The 19,940-nt window shown below is 30.0% G+C and overlaps 3 protein-coding genes across 7 annotated transcripts; 2 read left to right on the top strand and 1 right to left on the bottom strand.

Moving 5' to 3' along the window:
• Positions 1-296: 296 nt before the first annotated feature.
• LOC122524131 lies at positions 297-1,319 on the top strand. Its single transcript, XM_043646230.1, has 5 exons — positions 297-533; positions 616-737; positions 821-942; positions 1,017-1,093; positions 1,170-1,319. The coding sequence occupies exons 1-5, from the start codon at positions 398-400 to the stop codon at positions 1,316-1,318; spliced, it is 606 nt and encodes a 201-aa protein (XP_043502165.1). The 5' UTR covers positions 297-397; the 3' UTR covers position 1,319.
• A 102-nt stretch (positions 1,320-1,421) lies between these two features.
• LOC122524127 (mediator of RNA polymerase II transcription subunit 23) lies at positions 1,422-7,595 on the top strand. Of its 2 annotated transcripts, XM_043646221.1 has the most exons (21): positions 1,422-1,838; positions 1,939-2,183; positions 2,263-2,395; positions 2,464-2,646; positions 2,709-2,996; positions 3,079-3,291; positions 3,373-3,459; positions 3,522-3,724; positions 3,799-3,949; positions 4,015-4,273; positions 4,350-4,524; positions 4,598-4,761; positions 4,842-5,011; positions 5,079-5,233; positions 5,308-5,488; positions 5,547-5,931; positions 6,008-6,247; positions 6,324-6,483; positions 6,566-6,853; positions 6,931-7,137; positions 7,222-7,595. In XM_043646221.1, exons 1-21 carry the CDS (start codon positions 1,794-1,796, stop codon positions 7,358-7,360), a joined length of 4,071 nt encoding a protein of 1,356 aa, XP_043502156.1. In that variant the 5' UTR covers positions 1,422-1,793; the 3' UTR covers positions 7,361-7,595. The 2 variants fall into 2 exon arrangements, with proteins under 2 accessions (XP_043502156.1, XP_043502157.1); XM_043646222.1 differs by lacking the exon at positions 1,939-2,183.
• A 640-nt stretch (positions 7,596-8,235) lies between these two features.
• LOC122524121 lies at positions 8,236-17,583 on the bottom strand. Of its 4 annotated transcripts, none has more exons than XM_043646211.1 (13): positions 15,027-17,583; positions 12,955-14,179; positions 12,130-12,748; positions 11,457-12,054; positions 11,165-11,354; positions 10,882-11,005; positions 10,441-10,680; positions 10,152-10,364; positions 9,663-10,069; positions 9,332-9,571; positions 8,910-9,112; positions 8,797-8,838; positions 8,236-8,709 (listed from the first exon to the last, which is right to left on the bottom strand). In XM_043646211.1, the coding sequence occupies exons 2-13, from the start codon at positions 13,711-13,713 to the stop codon at positions 8,571-8,573; spliced, it is 3,774 nt and encodes a 1,257-aa protein (XP_043502146.1). In that variant the 5' UTR covers positions 13,714-14,179; positions 15,027-17,583; the 3' UTR covers positions 8,236-8,570. The 4 variants fall into 4 exon arrangements, with proteins under 4 accessions (XP_043502146.1, XP_043502145.1, XP_043502143.1 ...); XM_043646210.1 differs by having other exon boundaries at positions 11,457-12,748; positions 12,955-13,835; positions 14,146-14,179; XM_043646208.1 differs by having other exon boundaries at positions 11,457-12,748.
• Between the last annotated feature and the right edge of the window lie 2,357 nt (positions 17,584-19,940).

The raw sequence follows: 19,940 nt of genomic DNA, 5'->3' as shown, positions 1-19,940 counted from the left end.
TTCACTACAATTATCTAAAATAAACTTGAAGAAGAAAGTGAAAGTATTATCTATTGTCTCTAGTTATCTATTTGCGGCCATTAATTCGGTATAGTGGAATTTCATTTTCATGTGACCGAGTTTTCCTTTATGCACTTAAGTTATTTTCAATACCAATATTGCACAAATTCTACAACGAAAATTATTAATATATTTATTAATAGTGTTTTAATTTTGTGTAGTTGTAATAAGCCAATCATATTCATCTTCACAATAAAGCAGCCAATTACAATATTTTTTTCTTAGCCAATCGTTGCGATTATTTACAAAATTGACAGTACGCCCGTTAAAAATTGGCAGCATTGTATTAAAGAAAAATCATTTTTAAATTCAAAGTGATCATTATCAAATATATATAATGATGGAGGAAATATTAAATCTACAAAATAAATATATATATGCAAGTGTCAATGGAATCCAACTCGAAGAATTTAGTATTAAACGTCGAGAACAAATAAATCAAATTATACACGAAAGAGATCAGCATTTAAAAGGTTAATGTTATTTTTTTAAAGATTTTTATTTGCAAAAGTTACTTTTTCCTAATACTCTTGTATATTGTGTTATTCTTTTTAGAAAATAAAGACAAAGTTGAAGAATTAGAATCAGAGTTAATACTTTTGAAAGAATCTATTCATAATGAACAGCAAATTTTAGAACAAAAAAATAAAGAATTGTCAAAGCATAATTTTCGTTTGGTGAGTTTAATGATTTATTCTATTCTTGTATCTTTCATTCAAGTATAAATATACATACATGTATATTATATATTTGTTCTCAGGCTGAATTAAAATCAGAATACGATAAACTTGCAGAAGAGAGTCAGAATTTACAGGTTAAGAAAAATCGTCTAAAAAATACTAAACCAAATCAGGAAGATCAGAAGTTGTTAGAAACAGGAAGGCATGTAGCTATTTATAAATGATCATTTAACAAATCTAATAATTTTAACTTTAATGTAAGCCTATATCTTACAGGAAAAAGTTTCGCTTGTACAAAAATCTTACTGGAATAAATTGGGATTACAGTAATATCAATAACAGCATAGAAGGATGTATCCTTTTTATTAATTGCCAAATGATTATTTATTTTATATTATTAAATTGATTTTTCTTGATCACTGTAATCAGATGTATCTAACAAGGTAAATTATATCCATCATTTTAAATTTTCTAAAGACGAAAAAGATCTTGAAGAAATATCTAATCTTTTATGGCATGAAATTTACCTATCTGTTGAAAATATATTGAATGGAAATAAAAAGAATTCTTCTGAGTAATTTCGTGGTTATAAAATTGTTTCATATTACTAATATGAAGTATAGAGTATATGTATTATAAAAAAATTTATATTTAATTATAATTTATATTAAAATTATAATTTTTATTCGAATAATGTAACTTTTTAATGACTGTATCCATCAAATATTTGATAGTAACTAGTATTCTTAAAAATGGCGACGTCAACAACAGTGCCTCTATTGGCTACATTCAACATTACAGTGACGATATATTTTCCTCATATTTGTTATTCTTAAGTAGTGTAATGCAGTTTTTGTATAGACAAACAACATATAAAATTGTGAACATGATTTTATGAATAAAAAAATTATTTCTAATATTGTTTATAATTATGTATATAATATATATAATATAAGGATAATTTTATATAATTTTTTCTGATCTAAGTATTGAAAGTATTAACATTGGTGTTTATCTTTTTAAATATATAAAAAGAAAATATTTTAAGTAAAAATGGGCAGCGATACACAGATTGCAAATATAGTGAACGATATTTTAGTAAGTATTTTTATATTATGCTAAATAATCTTTTGCTATAAACATATATGTGATAAAAAAATATATTTCTATTATTAAAATAATTTTGATACACATATAGAAAGTAGAAGCCATAGAAGAAGCATTCAGTTGCGTACTCGTACATAATCCTAATAATGAAAAAGAAAAACTATCTACATGGCAATCAGAATTAACAAATGCGATGACTGATCTTACTGTGGAACAACAAGAAAATTCAATACGTCAATTTCTTATGATAGCAGCTTCTATGACAAATCATAGACGCTTACAATTATTGTTATCTATGCTTGAGAATTTAGTTTTGTCGAACGTTTTACCAGCTAGGTGATTTATTAATTGAAATACTTATTTCTTTACTTTATTTAAAACATATACACAAATCTAATAATGTTACACGTTGCAGATTAGTATGTGAATACATTCTCAGTTGTGAAAAATTACAATACCAATTAGAAGATTTTTGGGTCGAATGTTTCCTTCTTATTCGACACATTATCGGAGGAGTTGATTATAAAGGTGTCAGAGAAATAATGAAAGTAAGTACTGTTATACTTAATATTAATGTAAATAAATGTATATATAATTTATTTATATTATATTATAGGGATGTATAGAAAAAGCTCAAACGATACCAGCAAGATTAAATGCATCCATTCAACCACAATTAAAGGCTTTGGAAAATGTTATAGAATATATTTTTGATAGAAATGCTTGCTTGCTACCAGGATACTTTATTGTTAACGAAATTCAAAAGGCCTATCCTGATCATAAAAATTGGCCGCATTGGGTAAATAAAGAATATTAATAACTCAAATATTATCAATATAATATATAAATATTTTTTTATAGAAATTGGCAAAACTTTTATCTAATTTTGTGGAAAGTTTTCGAACAACTGCGCAAATGGTTTCTATCGTGGGACATTCAAAAATGTTACCAGTTGTGGAACACACTGGTTATGCGGATCATTTAATAAATCCTTGGTTACTAGATCCTTCTACGTTAAAGTTTACATTGAAAGGAAATCTTCCATATGATCAAGATTTACTCAAACCTCAAACAGAGTTATTGAGATATGTTTTAGAACAACCTTACAGTAGAGATATGGTATGCTCCATGCTCGGTCTTCAAAAACAAGTATGTATGTGTATGCAGAAAATTATGAACTAGATATGTGAAAAAAAAATACATACAATAAATATTTATTTATTATTTATAGCATAAGCAACGTTGTATAGTATTGGAAGAACAATTAGTAGAATTAGTTATTCTGGCTATGGAAAGATCCGAAAATGATCCTTTACCAGCAGAAGGAACGGATGGGACTGTCGCTAATCATTGGGTGTGGTTACACCTTTCATCTCAATTAATTTATTTCGTATTATTCCAATTTGCATCTTTTCCAAGTCTTGTTATGGCAATACATGATAAGGTATAATTAATTATTTAAAACATATATATATTTAATATAATATTATATATATATATATATATATTTATTTTTTTTTTTTAGTTGGCTGGTAGAGAGTTGAGAAAAGGAAGAGATCACTTAATGTGGGTTTTATTACAATTCATTTCTGGAAGTATTCAACGAAATCCAGTAAGTAAAAAAATAGAATAGACATTTGTTAATGCATAATAAACATCATTGAATGTTTTCAGCTTTCCAATTTTTTACCTGTATTGAAGTTGTACGATCTCTTGTATCCAGAGAAAGAACCTCTGCCTCTTCCCGATTGTACTCAAGCACTTTGTACCCATCAAATGGCTATTATTTGTATATGGATGCATTTACTTAAAAAGGCTCAGATTGAACATTCTAACATTCATAGACCTATACCGCATACATTGAAAATTCATCACGAGTAAGGAAATAATTAAAAAGTATATTAAATAAAAAGTTTTATGTATGTTATATTTTAACTTTGATGTATTTTAGATTTCTGCAGCATTTAGTTATGCCAAATACATCTCTTTGTATGGGTTTAGATTATCGCATTGCTTTATTGTGCAATGCTTATTCGACAAACCAAGAATATTTCAGTAGACCGATGGCAGCACTAGTTGATACTATATTAGGGAACCAGAAAGTAAATATATATTTCTATCTATTTGTGCTTTACATATTTTGTAATTATTTTCTTCAATTAAATAGGGTCAACAACAACAGCCTTTACAAACATTACAAAATAATGCTGCTTTGGCAAGTGGTCCAACTACACCACTTTCTATGTCAATATTAGATTCACTAACAGTGCATTCTAAGATGAGTTTGATTCATAGTATCGTTACTCATGTTATCAAATTAGCACAATCAAAAAGCAACATGGCCTTGGCACCAGCTCTTGTTGAAACTTATAGTAGATTATTGGTTTATACAGAAATAGAAAGTCTTGGTATAAAGGGTTTTATAAGTAAGTGTGTGTTAAACATTTATAATATCATAAACATGAATATTTTATGATTTATTTTACATGTATTTTTTGTTAGGTCAATTATTACCAACAGTATTTAAGTCTCATGCATGGGGAACATTATATACGTTGTTAGAAATGTTCAGTTATAGAATGCATCACATACAACCACATTATAGAGTTCAACTTTTATCGCATCTTCATAGTCTTGCTGCTGTCCCACAAACCAATCAAACACAACTTCATCTTTGGTATTATACATAAATTTATGATTTTTTATATATCTTTAGAAACTTCGAATAATTTTTTAATTTATCTTTTCAGTGTTGAAAGTACAGCTCTTCGTTTAATTACTGGATTAGGTTCGGCAGAAGTACAACCACAATTTTCTAGATTCTTATCAGAGCCTAAAACACTTGTATCTGCAGAATCAGAAGAACTTAACAGGGCGTTGGTTCTTACTCTAGCAAGATCTATGCACGTGACTGGTAAATCTCTCGTCATAAAATAATATTTGATAAATATAAATAAGAAATGATTTATTATTCTTATATGTTTTATCAATTAGGTACTGGAGCAGAAAATCTTAGCGGTACATGGTGTAAAGAATTATTAAACACTATTATGCAGAATACACCACATTCGTGGGCTAATCATACCTTACAATGTTTTCCACCAGTATTAAGCGAATTCTTTCAACAGAATAGCGTCGCAAAAGAAAATAAACAACAAATAAAAGTAATATTTATTATAAGAAAATTAATAATACGTGTACGAAAATATACTATTATTTATATATTTTTAGAAAGCTGTAGAAGAAGAATATAGAAATTGGGCATCCATGAGCAATGAAAATGATATAATAGCTCATTTTTCTGTACCTGGTACACCTCCATTATTTTTATGTCTTTTGTGGAAAATGATACTTGAGACTGATCGTATTAGTCCAATTGCATATAAGTATGATGCACACAATATTTATTATTTTTATTTATTATTTTATTGATTATTAATGTAAATAATATTTTTTACAGGATATTAGAAAGAATAGGAGCCAGAGCATTATCAGCTCATCTTAGAAAGTTTTGTGATTATTTAGTATTTGAATTTGCCAATAGCGTTGGTGGACAGCATGTTAATAAATGTGTGGACACAATCAACGATATGATATGGAAATACAATATAGTAACAATCGACAGATTAGTTCTTTGTTTAGTAAGTATGAACATAAAAAAAAATGAAAGATGAAGGATAAATATTTGTTATATTTTAGGCATTACGAACTCAAGAAGGAAGTGAAGCACAAGTATGCTTTTTTATTATTCAATTATTATTACTTAAAGCTGCTGAATTTAGGAATAGAGTTCAAGAATTCGTGAAAGAAAATTCCCCTGAACATTGGAAACAATCAAATTGGCATGAAAAGCATCTTGCATTTCATAGAAAATTTCCAGAAAAATTTGCTCCAGAAGGTATCATGGAACAAGCTAGTGGTGGTCCCAGTCAATATCAAAGTTTACCTGTATATTTTGGAAATGTGTGTTTAAGATTTTTACCTGTGTTCGATATAGTTGTACACAGGTATTTGGAGATACCGCCTGTTACAAAAAGTCTGGAAATATTATTAGAACATTTAGGTTGTTTATATAAATTTCATGGTTCGTATATTTATTAATTCACAAATCTATATATTCAATTTTTTAACAAAGTTCATGTCAATTATTATTTTTATAGATCGACCTGTAACATATCTTTATAATACATTACATTATTATGAACGCAAATTAAGAGATCGACCACCTTTAAAAAGACGTTTAGTATCTGCTGTTCTTGGATCGTTAAGAGAAATTAGAGCACCAGGATGGGCACTTTCTGAAGCTTATCAAATGTATATGGCACGATCTGTTGATGATGCTATTACTTGGGTACCTGAATTGGATTATTATATTCGACTTGTACAAAGAATTGTAGAAAGTAAGTAATATATTGGTATGAACTTACAAACATTTAAAAAAATCAGTTATAATTTTTAATAATATTTGTTTTATAGCAATGTCAGGTACAGCTCATTTCCCAGCTACTGATTGGAGGTTTAACGAGTTTCCTAATCCAGCAGCACATGCGTTGTATGTTACATGTGTTGAATTAATGGCTGTTCCTGTAGCTCCAAATTTAGTTGCTAATTCATTACTCGATGTTGTTGCTAAAGGGTACAGTACAACTTTTATTAATTCCTTTTAATGATCTCACACACCATACATTTCATATTTATTATTTTTTAATTTATTATAGGTATACTGTAGTACCATCCAATGAAATACACTTATGGATAAATTGCGTTGGACTGCTTTTAGCTGCTTTACCAGAGTGCTATTGGTCGACGTTACATGACAGACTTGTAGAAATTATTAGTAGTCCAGGCTTAGCAAATTGGCAGTATAATAATTTAACACCATTTCAGATGTTTAATTTCAATATTACGCATAATAGTTTACTTGAAAATAAGTACAGTTATATGCTCGCATTGGCACATTCAATTTGGCATCACGCTGGAGCAGGCCAAATAACTACGATGCCTCAGTAAGTAAACAAATTATAGCAAAATTATATGTAAAGAACTCTAACTCAGCATTGATGAAATTTTTCTTATTTATCAGATTTATTAAAGAAAAGCTTCAGCCTGTGGTAAATAGCGAGGAACAATTGATATATGCTTGTCATTTAATTGGACCTACTTTGGCAAGATTTAATGCTGAAAGACCGCGCTGTGTAGTAGATCTTGCAGTTAATTTATATGAAATGCTGGAACAAGTGGATCGTACTCAAGCTCATTTAAAATATATGGATCCAGTTTGTGACTTGTTGTATCCTTTCAAAATTACTATAATGAATATCTTTTCCATAGATTATTATATTAGCAGGAATATCCTTAACACTAAATATAACAGATATCACATAAAATATATGTTCGTTGGAGACATGATGAAAAATGAAGTAGAATGTATCATTCGTAGATTAAGACCTGCTTTACAAATGAGATTGAGATTTATCACTCATTTAAATATAGAAGAAATTCACTCTACATAGGATTAATTTTATAAATATATTTGATACTATTAAATATATTTTAAATTATTGTCATACTTTTGGACATTTTTATTTTTATTACTCATGTATATATATGCAATGTATACTACAAACCCCACAAAACGAGTGAAATATTATAAAGCAGATGATAACTGGGCACGCAGCAACTTTGGTAATACCAAAGAATACAGAAGTACATAGAAGCTCACAAGTCCTCATTTTTATCTAATCAAAATATAATTTCATTTTACATCAAAGAATACTGTATTCTTTGATAGTATTGTAATGTCATCGCATTAAGTACCTAGTATCGCCCATTGGTGGCTCGGTAATAACTAAAATGAATTTGGTTAGATAAAAATGAGGACTTGTGAGCTTTTATGTACTTCTGTATCCTTTGATAACAAAAAAAGAAACAATTTTAAGATGATTTTATAATTGGAAATAATCTTATTTATCACAAAATGTCAACACGATGCGCATTGGGATTTGCGCATTCTCGATATATCTCGATTTCTCGAATTGCATTGATTTCGAATTTAACTTTTATATTTTTATGTAATGAGTTTATGATTGAAAACATATCTATAAACTTATACATTTTAACTAAATTTCGAAAATATATATATATAAATTCATAGTGCAGGGATTAATTTTATCGATCGTGCTTGAAATTAATAGAATATTAGAGAAAAAATATAGAAATAATTTATTTGTTAATTTGTATTGTGTAAATAAGTAACAAAAAAATTCCAGTGATGATTGCATTATTTTTTTGATATATAACAATATATATATATATATATGTATATTTATATGTATATGTATATGTGTAATATTAGTTACAAAGTACATTTAGTTATTTCATTAATTTCACCTTTTATCACAACTTTATTTTATTCGCTTGTTACGTGTAAAAGTACATTATCTATTTGTACATGTTTAATGAATTGAAAAAACCCTAAAAAATTTCTAAGGAATGCCTAATTAGTAAATACTGTGTGTGTGGTCTGTTTTTCTTTTGTAATATTAAAAAATAATGCAATATATCTCAATATAAATTCTCATGTAACACACGGGTTACATTTATAATATAATTTTATTGTAAAAGTCTAAGCTCTCATTTAAAAACATTTGAAATGGCAGTAGATTATTTCTGTATACACCCTGTAATCTACAAACATCTAAACGTCCGTATTAGTTGTCCGTATTATATGTCCATTAAATTTACAGCAGATGGGCAAAGATTCATTTGAAATTCTCCAAAAAGCATAGCAGCCAACCATTTATATTGTTCGTCTTTAGACGTACCAGCTAAAATATTACCGAAAAAAGGATTTTCCTTGCATCTACAAACAATATTTTAATAAATTATAAATAAGACTTAATATATACAGGTCGAGTTAAAACATATTGATTTTTAATGGTTACTATACCTTGTTGGTTTTTTATTTCTTAATATAAATGTGATAGTCCAGCTATAAAAAGAGGAAAGAAGAATATTAATACGATAAAATAATTAAAATGTTATTTACATTAATATATTTACCCCATTTGTGGATTACGTTTCGGTTCATGGCCCAAATACCAAATAACATCTTCAATTTTCCATTCGTGCAATTTAGTCGAACAAACTTTATCTTTGTAACAATACAATTTTGCCTGACTAAATTCAAATAGATAAGTTTTAAAATTTTTTGATTTAACATCCGCAAATCTCAGTTCACCTGATACTGTCATGGGTGGCTTGACCTTGAATAAGCAAAAAAATATTTTAATAAACAGCTAATTGCAAGTGTAATGGTTACATCCTGTTTTGTCATGTAAAATCACTTTTTTTTATTATTCTGACTCATGCTAATTGATCTATATACACTGTGCAAGTGATGTGGGAAAAAATTCGTGTATCAGCAACCTTAAATTCTTGTTTGCATATGTGCTTCTATTAATTATTATTAATAGAAATATTACCAAAGGAACAATATCCTTGTATAGTCTATCCTTCTTTAAAATTAAGATATTATCTTTTCTATCGTCTGGATCCCAATAGCCCCATCTCGCAACTGTTTCTAAAACTCGTTCATTATGATGCAGTGGTCTTTTCAAAGCACCCGAAAGTGCATATTCTTCTAAACATAATTCATGAGCAGGTAGATTAGCTTTCTCCGATAATTCTCGGCAGATATCGAAAGCCGTCTTTTGTGCTCCGATCTACAGAAAAAAAAAGAAAATTATTTTCAAGAGTATAATAATTATGATATTTATAAATAAAAGTTGAGAATATAAATTAAAAAATATTTACGGTAACGTTAACGCATTCTCCTTCTCTAGAAATGAGGTATATCCAAATTTTTAAATCGCCCGACGGTGCACCGCGAAGTCCATTGTTTGAAACGTGATGTTTCTCAAGTACTTCTAAGATTTTAGCTTCCTTGGCCAAATCGGCATGCGACAATTGATATAATTTTGGAAATAAATGTATCAAATCGCTGATTACTTTAGTCTCTTCTCTGTTCCAATCTTCGGCGTGCATTAAAGTAGGCCCCCAAATGGACGAGAGATTCTCAACAGTCATTAAGTTTCGAGAACTTTGTTGACTAAGATAATGAAGATGAGCGAGAATTCGACGTATCGTTGCTGAAGTTATCGAATCTAACTGTGTCAATAAATTCCTATAGGCTTTTATTCTTTCATCTTCGTTGGTAAGCTCTGAAAAAGGAAGTTAAATTCAGGTATAAAATTCCTAAGATTTTGATGTACTTATGCCAAGAGTACAATGGGTATTATTTACCTGAGCTTTGACAAAGGGAATCGTGTATACTAGCAGGAAATAAGGATTCCGGTAAGTCTCGAAGGAATCTTCGAAGGACCGTAGCAACATCGTGTTCGCTGTAAGATCCTCGAGTAATTTGTATAGCCCAGGCATCTCTTCTAAAAGCTTCCAGTAATCTGATCACGGCGCTGCTAGATCCACTACGACGATAAATTCCTTCTGACATTATACCTGTTATTTTAAAAATCAATTAGACTTTAATTGCAATAATAATGAATTTAGATTAGCCGAAAAAAGATTTATTAACCATGCGTGGAAATAAAGTTGATGCATTTGTCGAGAATAACAGGAACATTGTCTTGTGTAATTTGTTGTTGGTGTATTGCTGGACCACAGTCAGTAGCAGCTTGATACAAGGCATGTCTCCATGCTGGAGCTTCTTTTGTACCGGGTGCCGCTAAATGTAAAGCACCGGAACCACCAGCGTCAACAACCACAACAGGAACACACCCATTATCTAGATTCGGTCCTTCTTGTTCACGCAGCACTAAACAAAATATTTAATATACATCAATCATTTATGTAAAAGGGAATAATGTGTCATAACAGGAAACGAGACGGATTGTAACAGTAATGCTTAATAGGTTCACGAGACAGTGGCTTAATAAGGTCAAAATAATATCACATTTTTACATGTGTGGAATATTTCTATATCAAATACATATAGATTATATTATTTTATAATTACCAATGCAACGTGCTTTTCGTAAATCTAAATATTCCAAAACTATAGGCTCCAAAGATTTCGTATAAACCAACGTCCTTTTTTGGAGAAGAACCCAAGCAGGGAACCATGTACCAGTTATTCCTTCCTGCAATCAAAAATATATCTTTAAGAAAGAAATTTCTTTCTCGTAAATAATAATTGCATACCTTTTATTAGATTTCTCGTATGCTAAGAAAACGATAATATTACTATCGTACTGATAAATAATATCTTTTTTTAGCATTATCTTTAAATGTTTTCATACCTTTAAGTAAACCCAACCGGCTCTTGTAAGATCGGCTGTGTATCTAGTAGGGAAAACCGTTGTCATTGCTTCTAAAATTTTTTGAGCCCAGATTCTTCTCTCTGGTATACCTTTTGCATAGAAGATATATATATTGGGCCTAGTTTCACCACTGATCGCTATACAGTGTACTGTTTCACCATCGACTATTCTGTCATTATGGAGAAATATTAATTTTTAATGAAATCTGAATTCTCAGAAAACATATAAGTGTATATTACTTATTAATCAAATAAAAAAAAAAGAAACTTACTTAACATCTTGCAAAAGATGAATACTATAAACAGTTTCAAGATGAATAGTTTCTTTCAGCGTAGACATACTCTTATCAGTATAAAAAAATAACTTTTGATCGGTTAAAACAGCAGCTCTTTGAACTAAATCTTTCGCTCTTTCTATACCAACTCCAGTTTTATAAACAATCCCTCTATGAGTGGAAGCACATTGAGAAAGTTTATACTTAGGTCTATCCATTTTCATTTGTCTTAAACTATGATCACTAGAACTATCCTGATCACGATTTCTAGATAACAATTTACTACTACTTCTAACAAAATTCATCACGTTAGGTTTGATCACATGAGCTGTTGAATCTTGACTCAATTTTTTCAGTTTTTGAATAACACTGATTTTCTTGGTATCATCGGTTGTTGTTTTAACTATGGGAAAAGAATTAGATGTGGTCTCATCGACGAGTTTCCCTGTAGCCATCGTAGACTCTGTTGTTTTAGATTGAGCACTCGTTGTTGAAGGATCAATAGGAATTTTTGTCGATGATTTTCTAGGTGGTACAGCTGGCTGTTTTCTTCTTGTCATTTGAGTAAGTTTTGGTAACAGTGCTGGATTTTTACCTGTTGATAAATAAATAATAACGACGAGGAAATAATTTAATAAGATATTGGTCAAAGATTTGCAATGATATTTACCTGTTTCAACCTCGTCGTATTCGTTTTTCGGAAGAGAATCAAATCTTTTAGGTGGTTCAGGAGGTGTCATAGAATCTTGCAATTTTTTTTCTTCCAATTCCGTAGGTTCCTCGTCTTCGTTATCTTCGTGCAAGTCTAAAGTACTTCCAGCATTACTGGAGGAATCATTATTTGCTAAAAGTGCTTCCAACAACATCAAATCGTTGTTTTCAAAATTACTATAAACGTTTTCTTCGGATGTCTTAGCAAATGGATCGAATTCGAAGAGTAAAGATTTATTACTACTTTGTTGTCTTACGTCCGAGAACATTGGTTGCAATAATTGATCATCTTTACTCTTTGGTGATATGCAATTTGCATAAATAGAATTTTGTAATGAAATGAGGCTGGTGTTAGATGATGTAAATGTTCTATCGATGTTCACTGCTTGTTCCAAAGTTTCTTCCTCAGTACTGGATATCCTATCCAGTTCATTAATAGTCTCAGATTTAATAGCAGGAGTGGTATCATAAAATGTCCAAGAATCTGATCTTGATAATCTCCTTTCGATGTCTGATTTATCACTCGTAAGACTAACGTTTACGTCGGACAAATTTAAACTTTGATCCGAATCGCTGGCCTAATATCCAAAAAAATAAATCATTGAAAAATAAAATTATAGCTTGAACTATTTGCTTGTTGGATAGTTGGGTATCCAGAGACCCGATAAGAACTTCAGTCATTTTTTATGTTTCAAGATAAAATCGGATACCCGGAATACCGGGGTCATCCGAAAATAGATAGAAAGAAGGAGAGGAAAAAGAAATTGTAGAAAAATGTATGTACCTGGCGTTGAACAAAATTATTAAAGGTGTTGAAAGTAGACTCGGGAAAATCTCGTTCAACTTTTTCCGAGATTGTTGAACTGAGAGTATCATAACGACCACTGCTGCTAGTCGATGTAAATGAATTTAATTCGTCGTAGATAGATTCAGTAGGAAGCGGGGGTGGCGGATATACTGGTGGTGGTGGACTATGTCGTAGCCCGGAAAGATCTTCCTCGTTTCTGATACTACGCAGATTACCACTAAACGGACTGTGAAATGTAATACTGCTAAAGATATCATCGGTAGGCATTGAGACGCATCTGTCATCTTCGACAGGGTCAGCAATCTTTTTCGAATTGCCATTAGTGTCATGTAGATCATCCTGATTAAGGGAAGTCAATCTTCGCGTTAAAAGATTTTTCACCGATTTCTCAAGACGTATACTAGCGTTCTTGGTACTAGAAATAACGGCACGTCCCTTTAACGACATCTTCTCCGAGATTTCATCTTTCAATTGGCGAGAACTCGTACTCAATTGACGAAAAAATTCGCTCGAATTTCGTGTTTCCGTACTGGTGGTCGATTTATTTTCGTCACCGCTTTTTTCCGATTGACTCGATTCGCTAGGACTTTTGCTACGCGTTGGCGTTGGCGGCGATGGTAATGGTAAAACAGGTGGTGCTATTTTTCTAGGTGCCGGTACAGGACGTTCGGCCATTATTGACCTTGGTTTTGGTATCGGTTTAGCCTCCATCTCTCTTTCTCTTTTATCATTCATCCGTATAGCAACAAAATCAATTCATAGTTTAATATCTCAGGATACACCAGCGATTCTTCTTCTTCTTATTATTATTATTACCATGTGGTATTGATTTCCCTTAATAAAAATCCTAATTTTCCCTAATAAAGAATTATAAGCTTAATTTATGCGAAAAATCGTCACGATATGATCGCAGAGACGAGGAGATAGAAAGTAATAAATTGGAGTAACTGTTGTGTTCTGTGGTACGTGAAACGTGAGTCACTCTATGCAATCCGATAGGCAACATTTCCGGTTTAAAACATGCTTATCGAATCCGAGGATAGAACACTATATTTATATATTCTCTACCTCGGTTTTAAATTGTATCTTTCGACTATCGGTCGACGTTTCATTGCGTATCAAAGAAAAATAATTATAATATTAAGATTCTTCTGTTATCGTGGTTACCGTGAATCATATTCCGAAGACTCATCAAGAAATTCTGTAATTAAGAAAAAAATGAATAATATATACACGAACATAGACATATTATATTTCATATATACTTTTAACAAAAATCATTTACGATTTCGAACTAATAATAAAAAAGTTTTAACGATTGCATTTCTAGTAATTCTCGAGCGTTATCTTGGTACAGCTGTTGATACACGTTCCACAAATATTTACCGAAACGTCGATCATTGATCCATACTCGATACTCGATGCAACTTGAAATGCATTACAACGCATTCGAAGGACACTCGTTCAAAACGAATAACATTATTCATACTACTACGTTCCTCGAATGAATGTAAAGAAACAATATGGCGATCTATGGTCAAACAGCCAAAATATTTATATATATTTAGACGTGATCGTCCTTGTAAATGTAACTATAAAAAGAAGATCTAGCAAAATAAAATAATCACGTACACGTCTTCTAACCAATCGCGAATATCAAATCCGACAATTTATCGTATGCTAATCGGGAACTTTCAATAAAATTCTAATAAAAGATTGAACGTCATAGATGAGTGTCCTTTTAAACTTTGAAATTATATTGTAACAGCACTGATTCACACACAGCTGATGCGAGATGAGAGAACAAAGAAACTCGAACGAAAGATAATAGAACGGAGGAGGAAATTATTCTTCGAATAATGCAAAATTGATTAAAACGTTCGTTCGAAAATATAACGTGGCAGCAAACAGGGGAAAAATAAGCAGAAGAAAAAGAGGAACAAAAATGTGTCCAGTCAGAAGAGGCATAGTGAAAGTTAAGCATTATTCTCTCAGTCAGCAGGTATATATCGTCATCGTGGGTCAGAGACCCATACACACACACACACCTAATGGATGCTTGTGTTGGCTCTGTCACAACTCCTTTTCTCTCTTTTCCCCTTGACCGTTGCCTCCTCCTCTTCACCGATCCTTCTCACTTCATTCCTTGCATCGAAAGAAGAAAGAGAGATACGGTCAAATAGTTCAATTTGATATCAAGAGACATATACTCGGTGTTCTGATCTATGTGACGTGTGCATGATCAGATAGTATTCCGTTTTCTTTTTTAGATATTGGATGTAACTAATTAAAAAAAACTACACCATTCCCCTTATCACACTTCGGTTTCCTTAGTTACACGCGATAAAAGAGTTAACGTTGCTCCGGAAAAAGAAAGCATAAAAGAAAAAAAAAATCCTCGGATAACAACAACAACAATAACTGTACAAATAAGTAGCACAACCGATTCGAGCAAGATCGGATGCAATACTGAAAGTCTACCCTTCGTCGGAGACGCACGAAGCCCATTATACTTCTCCCTCTCTGTTCTTCTAGCATCCATCTCTCTTTCTTTCTCTTTCTCTCTTATATATCTCGTATACGATCCTTTTCTAATCTGTCTCTCCCACCAAACGTTCAGCACAGTATTCTCGTGTCTGGGCGATGTCGAACTATACTTGCTAAACTACACTATGTCTCATGTTCTTTACTAGTTTTTCTTTTCTCCAGAAATTAGGATGAATTTGTAGTGATATTAAACAATTAACGCGAACGTACTAATTGTTATGTTTTTATTTCGTTCATTTTAATACTCATATGTGTGAATATGCATTGCTAATCGTCGGTATAATAGTTTTACCTGTTATGTAATTGTTAAAAAGAAACTATATCTCTTTGGATACGATGTATATTATGGGATGAGCATTATGAATACGAATGATTCATTCAATTGCTGACTAAACTGTTGCATGCCGATAATTATTATCGGTGTAAGTAATGTGATTGTATTATATATGATACTGGTTATAATTTTTATCATTTATATCTTTTAAGGAGAGAGGAAAAGAAAATCATATACATGTATATATATATATATGTGTGTTATCTTTTAACAGTTATTACGTTTTGGATAAAGTTAATTAACGATGTCATCTATCTTGTCATTCTTCTGCTGATATTTTTAAATATAAATTTAATAGGTGATATATTGAGTAGTTCGTTAAAGTATTTTAATGAAATCTTTATTAAGATTTATGTGGTACCATAGCCAAATAGTGACTTTCGTTATATAAACAGGTAACACCTTTCCCAAAGAAGAGTTTTCCATGTAGATGCGTTAATTCATTTGTAATCATATAAAATAATTCATTTAAATTAATCCCGTATTCATTTTAATGGATATGTCGATTATACATATTAACAAAAACAAATGTTTCTTGCATTCCACATTGGAATTCAACTTCAATGGAAATTTCAACTACCTTTTTAGATCACAATGGTGACGACAAATTGATTTATTTATTTATTTATTTTCACAAAATGATCATTACGTAGGTAACTTTAATCGTGATACAAATTCGTGCATACAATTACATCAAAATCCGTATACATACACGTGCAGATGTACAGACATAAACCATGCGACAATTTCAATAGTTACGATTAAACTTGCTGATCTTATTTATCGTAAAAATGTTTTCCGATCAGAGGACGGTGTGCTAAGGACGAGTTTTATTTTCTTTCCTTCGTTTCTTCTTTTCTTTCTTTTTTTTTCTTTTTTAATTAATTAATTTATTCACTAATAGAAATTTTACTATTTGGCAATTCTGTACACTGCACACAACAGTTAATAACAGCCGTATATGATCTTTATCTAAAAATCCTGTTTTTAGATAATTACTTCATTAGACAAGTCAGATATTTGATAAACCTAAAAAGTCTAATTTTACAATATTACAGAGCTCTCGCAACATTTGATAAAAAAATACTATAATAATAGGTTTTTCTTCTTCTTTTTTTTCAGCATTTCTTTTTCGTATACTTCCTCCAGATCATTTACGACCGCTAATTTAACGCATAAATTTTGTACGCCCGATTCTGTACCACAATTCCAGTCATTTTTATCGGAAAGAGAGGAACGAGTGAGTTTAAATATATGTTATAAGTATAACTGGAACACAGAGACGATTGTTTAAACAACTCGTATGTGTGTGTGTGCGTGATTCTCGACCGGTGAAGAAAGGCAATTTATTTAAGATTTCAATTTAATTATTTTACTTTGAACATTTTTCTTCTTTTCTAGCATCGTAATATTGTAATATGAAATAATTCAATAGGAGAAAAGATTGATTAATTGATATTGCAAAATGATCGGACAAATTGTAGACAAAAATTCGATCAACAAATTATTTCTAAATTACTATCGATACATTTATAAAATTTTATTTCACCGGACAAGAACGAACGTTAGTTTGTTCTATAATTGCTTTTTTTTCATTTTTATTTTTTTTTTTAATTTCAATTTGTCAATTGTCTATAACTGGAATATGTAATAGAGAAATAGAGATAGAGATAGAGAAAGAGAAAAAGATATAGAGAGAGAGAAAAAGAGAGAAAGAGAGAGAAAGAGAGAGAAAGAATGAGAGATAGAAAGAGATTCGAAGAAAATATTTTGTAGGCACACCCACATACACACATATACATATATTAATACATTCGAAGAGCGCATAAGTCCTTCAATATTACTTTTTTTTTTTTTTTTAATTCTTTTTGGCAAGAGCAAACCGCAATTTTAGAATTGGATTTACCATGGACCGTCCAACACGAGCCTTAATAAACGACGAAACTTCATTTATAATTATCTAAATATATGTATAACTATATGCGACTACATATTTAAAAAAGATTAAATAAAACATCGATTAATTACAATATAAATTGTATATAACAAAAACATCGTGTGTATAACAAGATAACGCTCGTGATGGATTCTTTTTTTGTTTTTTTTCATTTTTTTACTTATTTGTACGGTTCGCGCAGATTTAATATATAATTACTATATATATATATATAGATTTATTATATACGTTATATTTAATTTAATAGCAAATATATTATCACATTTAGATTGTATTAATTTTTAAGACGTTTCTCTCTGTCGATATCCTTCAACGAATTCGTACGTCTAAAATTCTTACACGATTAATCAATTATTTTATTTAAAGATGATTAAAAAAAAAAAAAAAAAAAGAAAACAAAATTAAGTATACCTTTGTCGAACTACTCGAAGTATACTTTCAAACGAATGCACGATTAGTTTACATTGGTTCAATTTGTTTAATTATGAGAATTTTTATTTTTATTTTATTTTATTTAGTTAATAATTCGTCGAAGGATCACCAAAGTGTTAAATGGACAGTAAAATTTCACGAAATAATATATTCATATATACACACACATAACTATATATATTTATGTATATATACATATATATTATTTAAGAAATATTATTACTATCAAATTCGTCTGTCCACACGTATCGATTTAAACCTAAGAAACATTAATATAGAATATATTATATAGTGTATATGTATATATATACATACTTTATATATATATGTATATATATATATATATATAAAGTATATACGTTAAGACACTTACTGCTACAGCAAAATTCAACAATTAAAAGATTTTATAACAACCAGTTTTTTCGTTATCTGCTTAAAGTCGAAATACGCGCGTGTCTTGGTTTTTTCTTTTTTCTTGTTTTACTTTTTATTTTTATTCTATCATCAAACTTTTCTTTTCTTTGCTATCCCCCTCTCGGAGTCGAAATAATTCGACGAAAAGTTTGAAAATGGAAGAAATATTCGCAATAATTAATATTATTCGCGTTTCGACTAGCACGGCATATTTTTCTTACTTCTTCTTCTTCCTCTGTCTCTTTCTTTTTTTTTCTTTTTTATTATTTTTTTTTCTTTCGTTTCTCGCACATCTTCGATTTTTTTTTTTTTTTACAACATTAATCTTACTTTTCTTATTATTCTTCGTCGTTTCGATTCTTCTTCTTTGGCACACATTATATTTCGTTTTTAATTGATGGTACGACATTTATGATAATAAAGAGCCTTGCTTGCGTGTTTACGATAACTAGAATAAATTTCGCATACACCTGAGACTTGCTCGGACGATACAAGCTAATTTTTATTATTTAATTATTTATTTGTTAATCCTTTCTTATTCTTTTGGGGAGGTTTATTCTTCTTTCTTTCTTTCTTCCTTTTTTTTTTCTTATCATCGTGTTCTTTTTCCTTTCCCACTTTCCATTTTTAATCACCGTATGCTAATTACATACGTGCCGATAATTATATAAAGTGTTCTAAATCATTTTAGGTATTATTTTTTACTGTACGGGTTCTATTCTTGAGATTTTTTCTAATTTACATAAAAAATAAATTACACATACGTTATCTGTGTGCTTGTCGTTAGATAGAAGAATAACTATTTTAATGATTCAAGCCCAAATTCCTGAAATGATTTCGAAACGAAAAATACATATGATTTAAATCACTTTTATATAATTATCGGTTCGTATATACATATATATATAAAAATGGAATATTTCAACAAAGAGATGCTTCGAGCTAAGTGTTACTTGCTATTATTATTTTATGCTATTATAATTATATGAAATAATTAAAAATTAGCTAATAACCCGAAAACGATCGCAGAACTATTTTCTTCCTTGAATACTCGTTGAAAAATATTTCGAGTTAAAATGACGGATATATATATATATATAAATATAAATATCTTAAATAACGTTCAGATGTCCTAAGAAAAAATAACATAAATTCATCTCTCGAACACTACGTTTAAATACTATGCAACAATTATAATATAATCAGGGGCCATTTTATAGGCAGGCGGTGCATATATACATAAATACGTATATATATGTATATATATATATATATAAC

Source organism: Polistes fuscatus, unplaced genomic scaffold, assembly GCF_010416935.1.
Source record: "Polistes fuscatus isolate 324 unplaced genomic scaffold, CU_Pfus_HIC Scaffold7, whole genome shotgun sequence".
NCBI lineage: Eukaryota > Metazoa > Arthropoda > Insecta > Hymenoptera > Vespidae > Polistes > Polistes fuscatus.
Note: the sequence above shows the minus strand (reverse complement) of the source record. Positions and strands in the feature narration are given on the sequence as shown.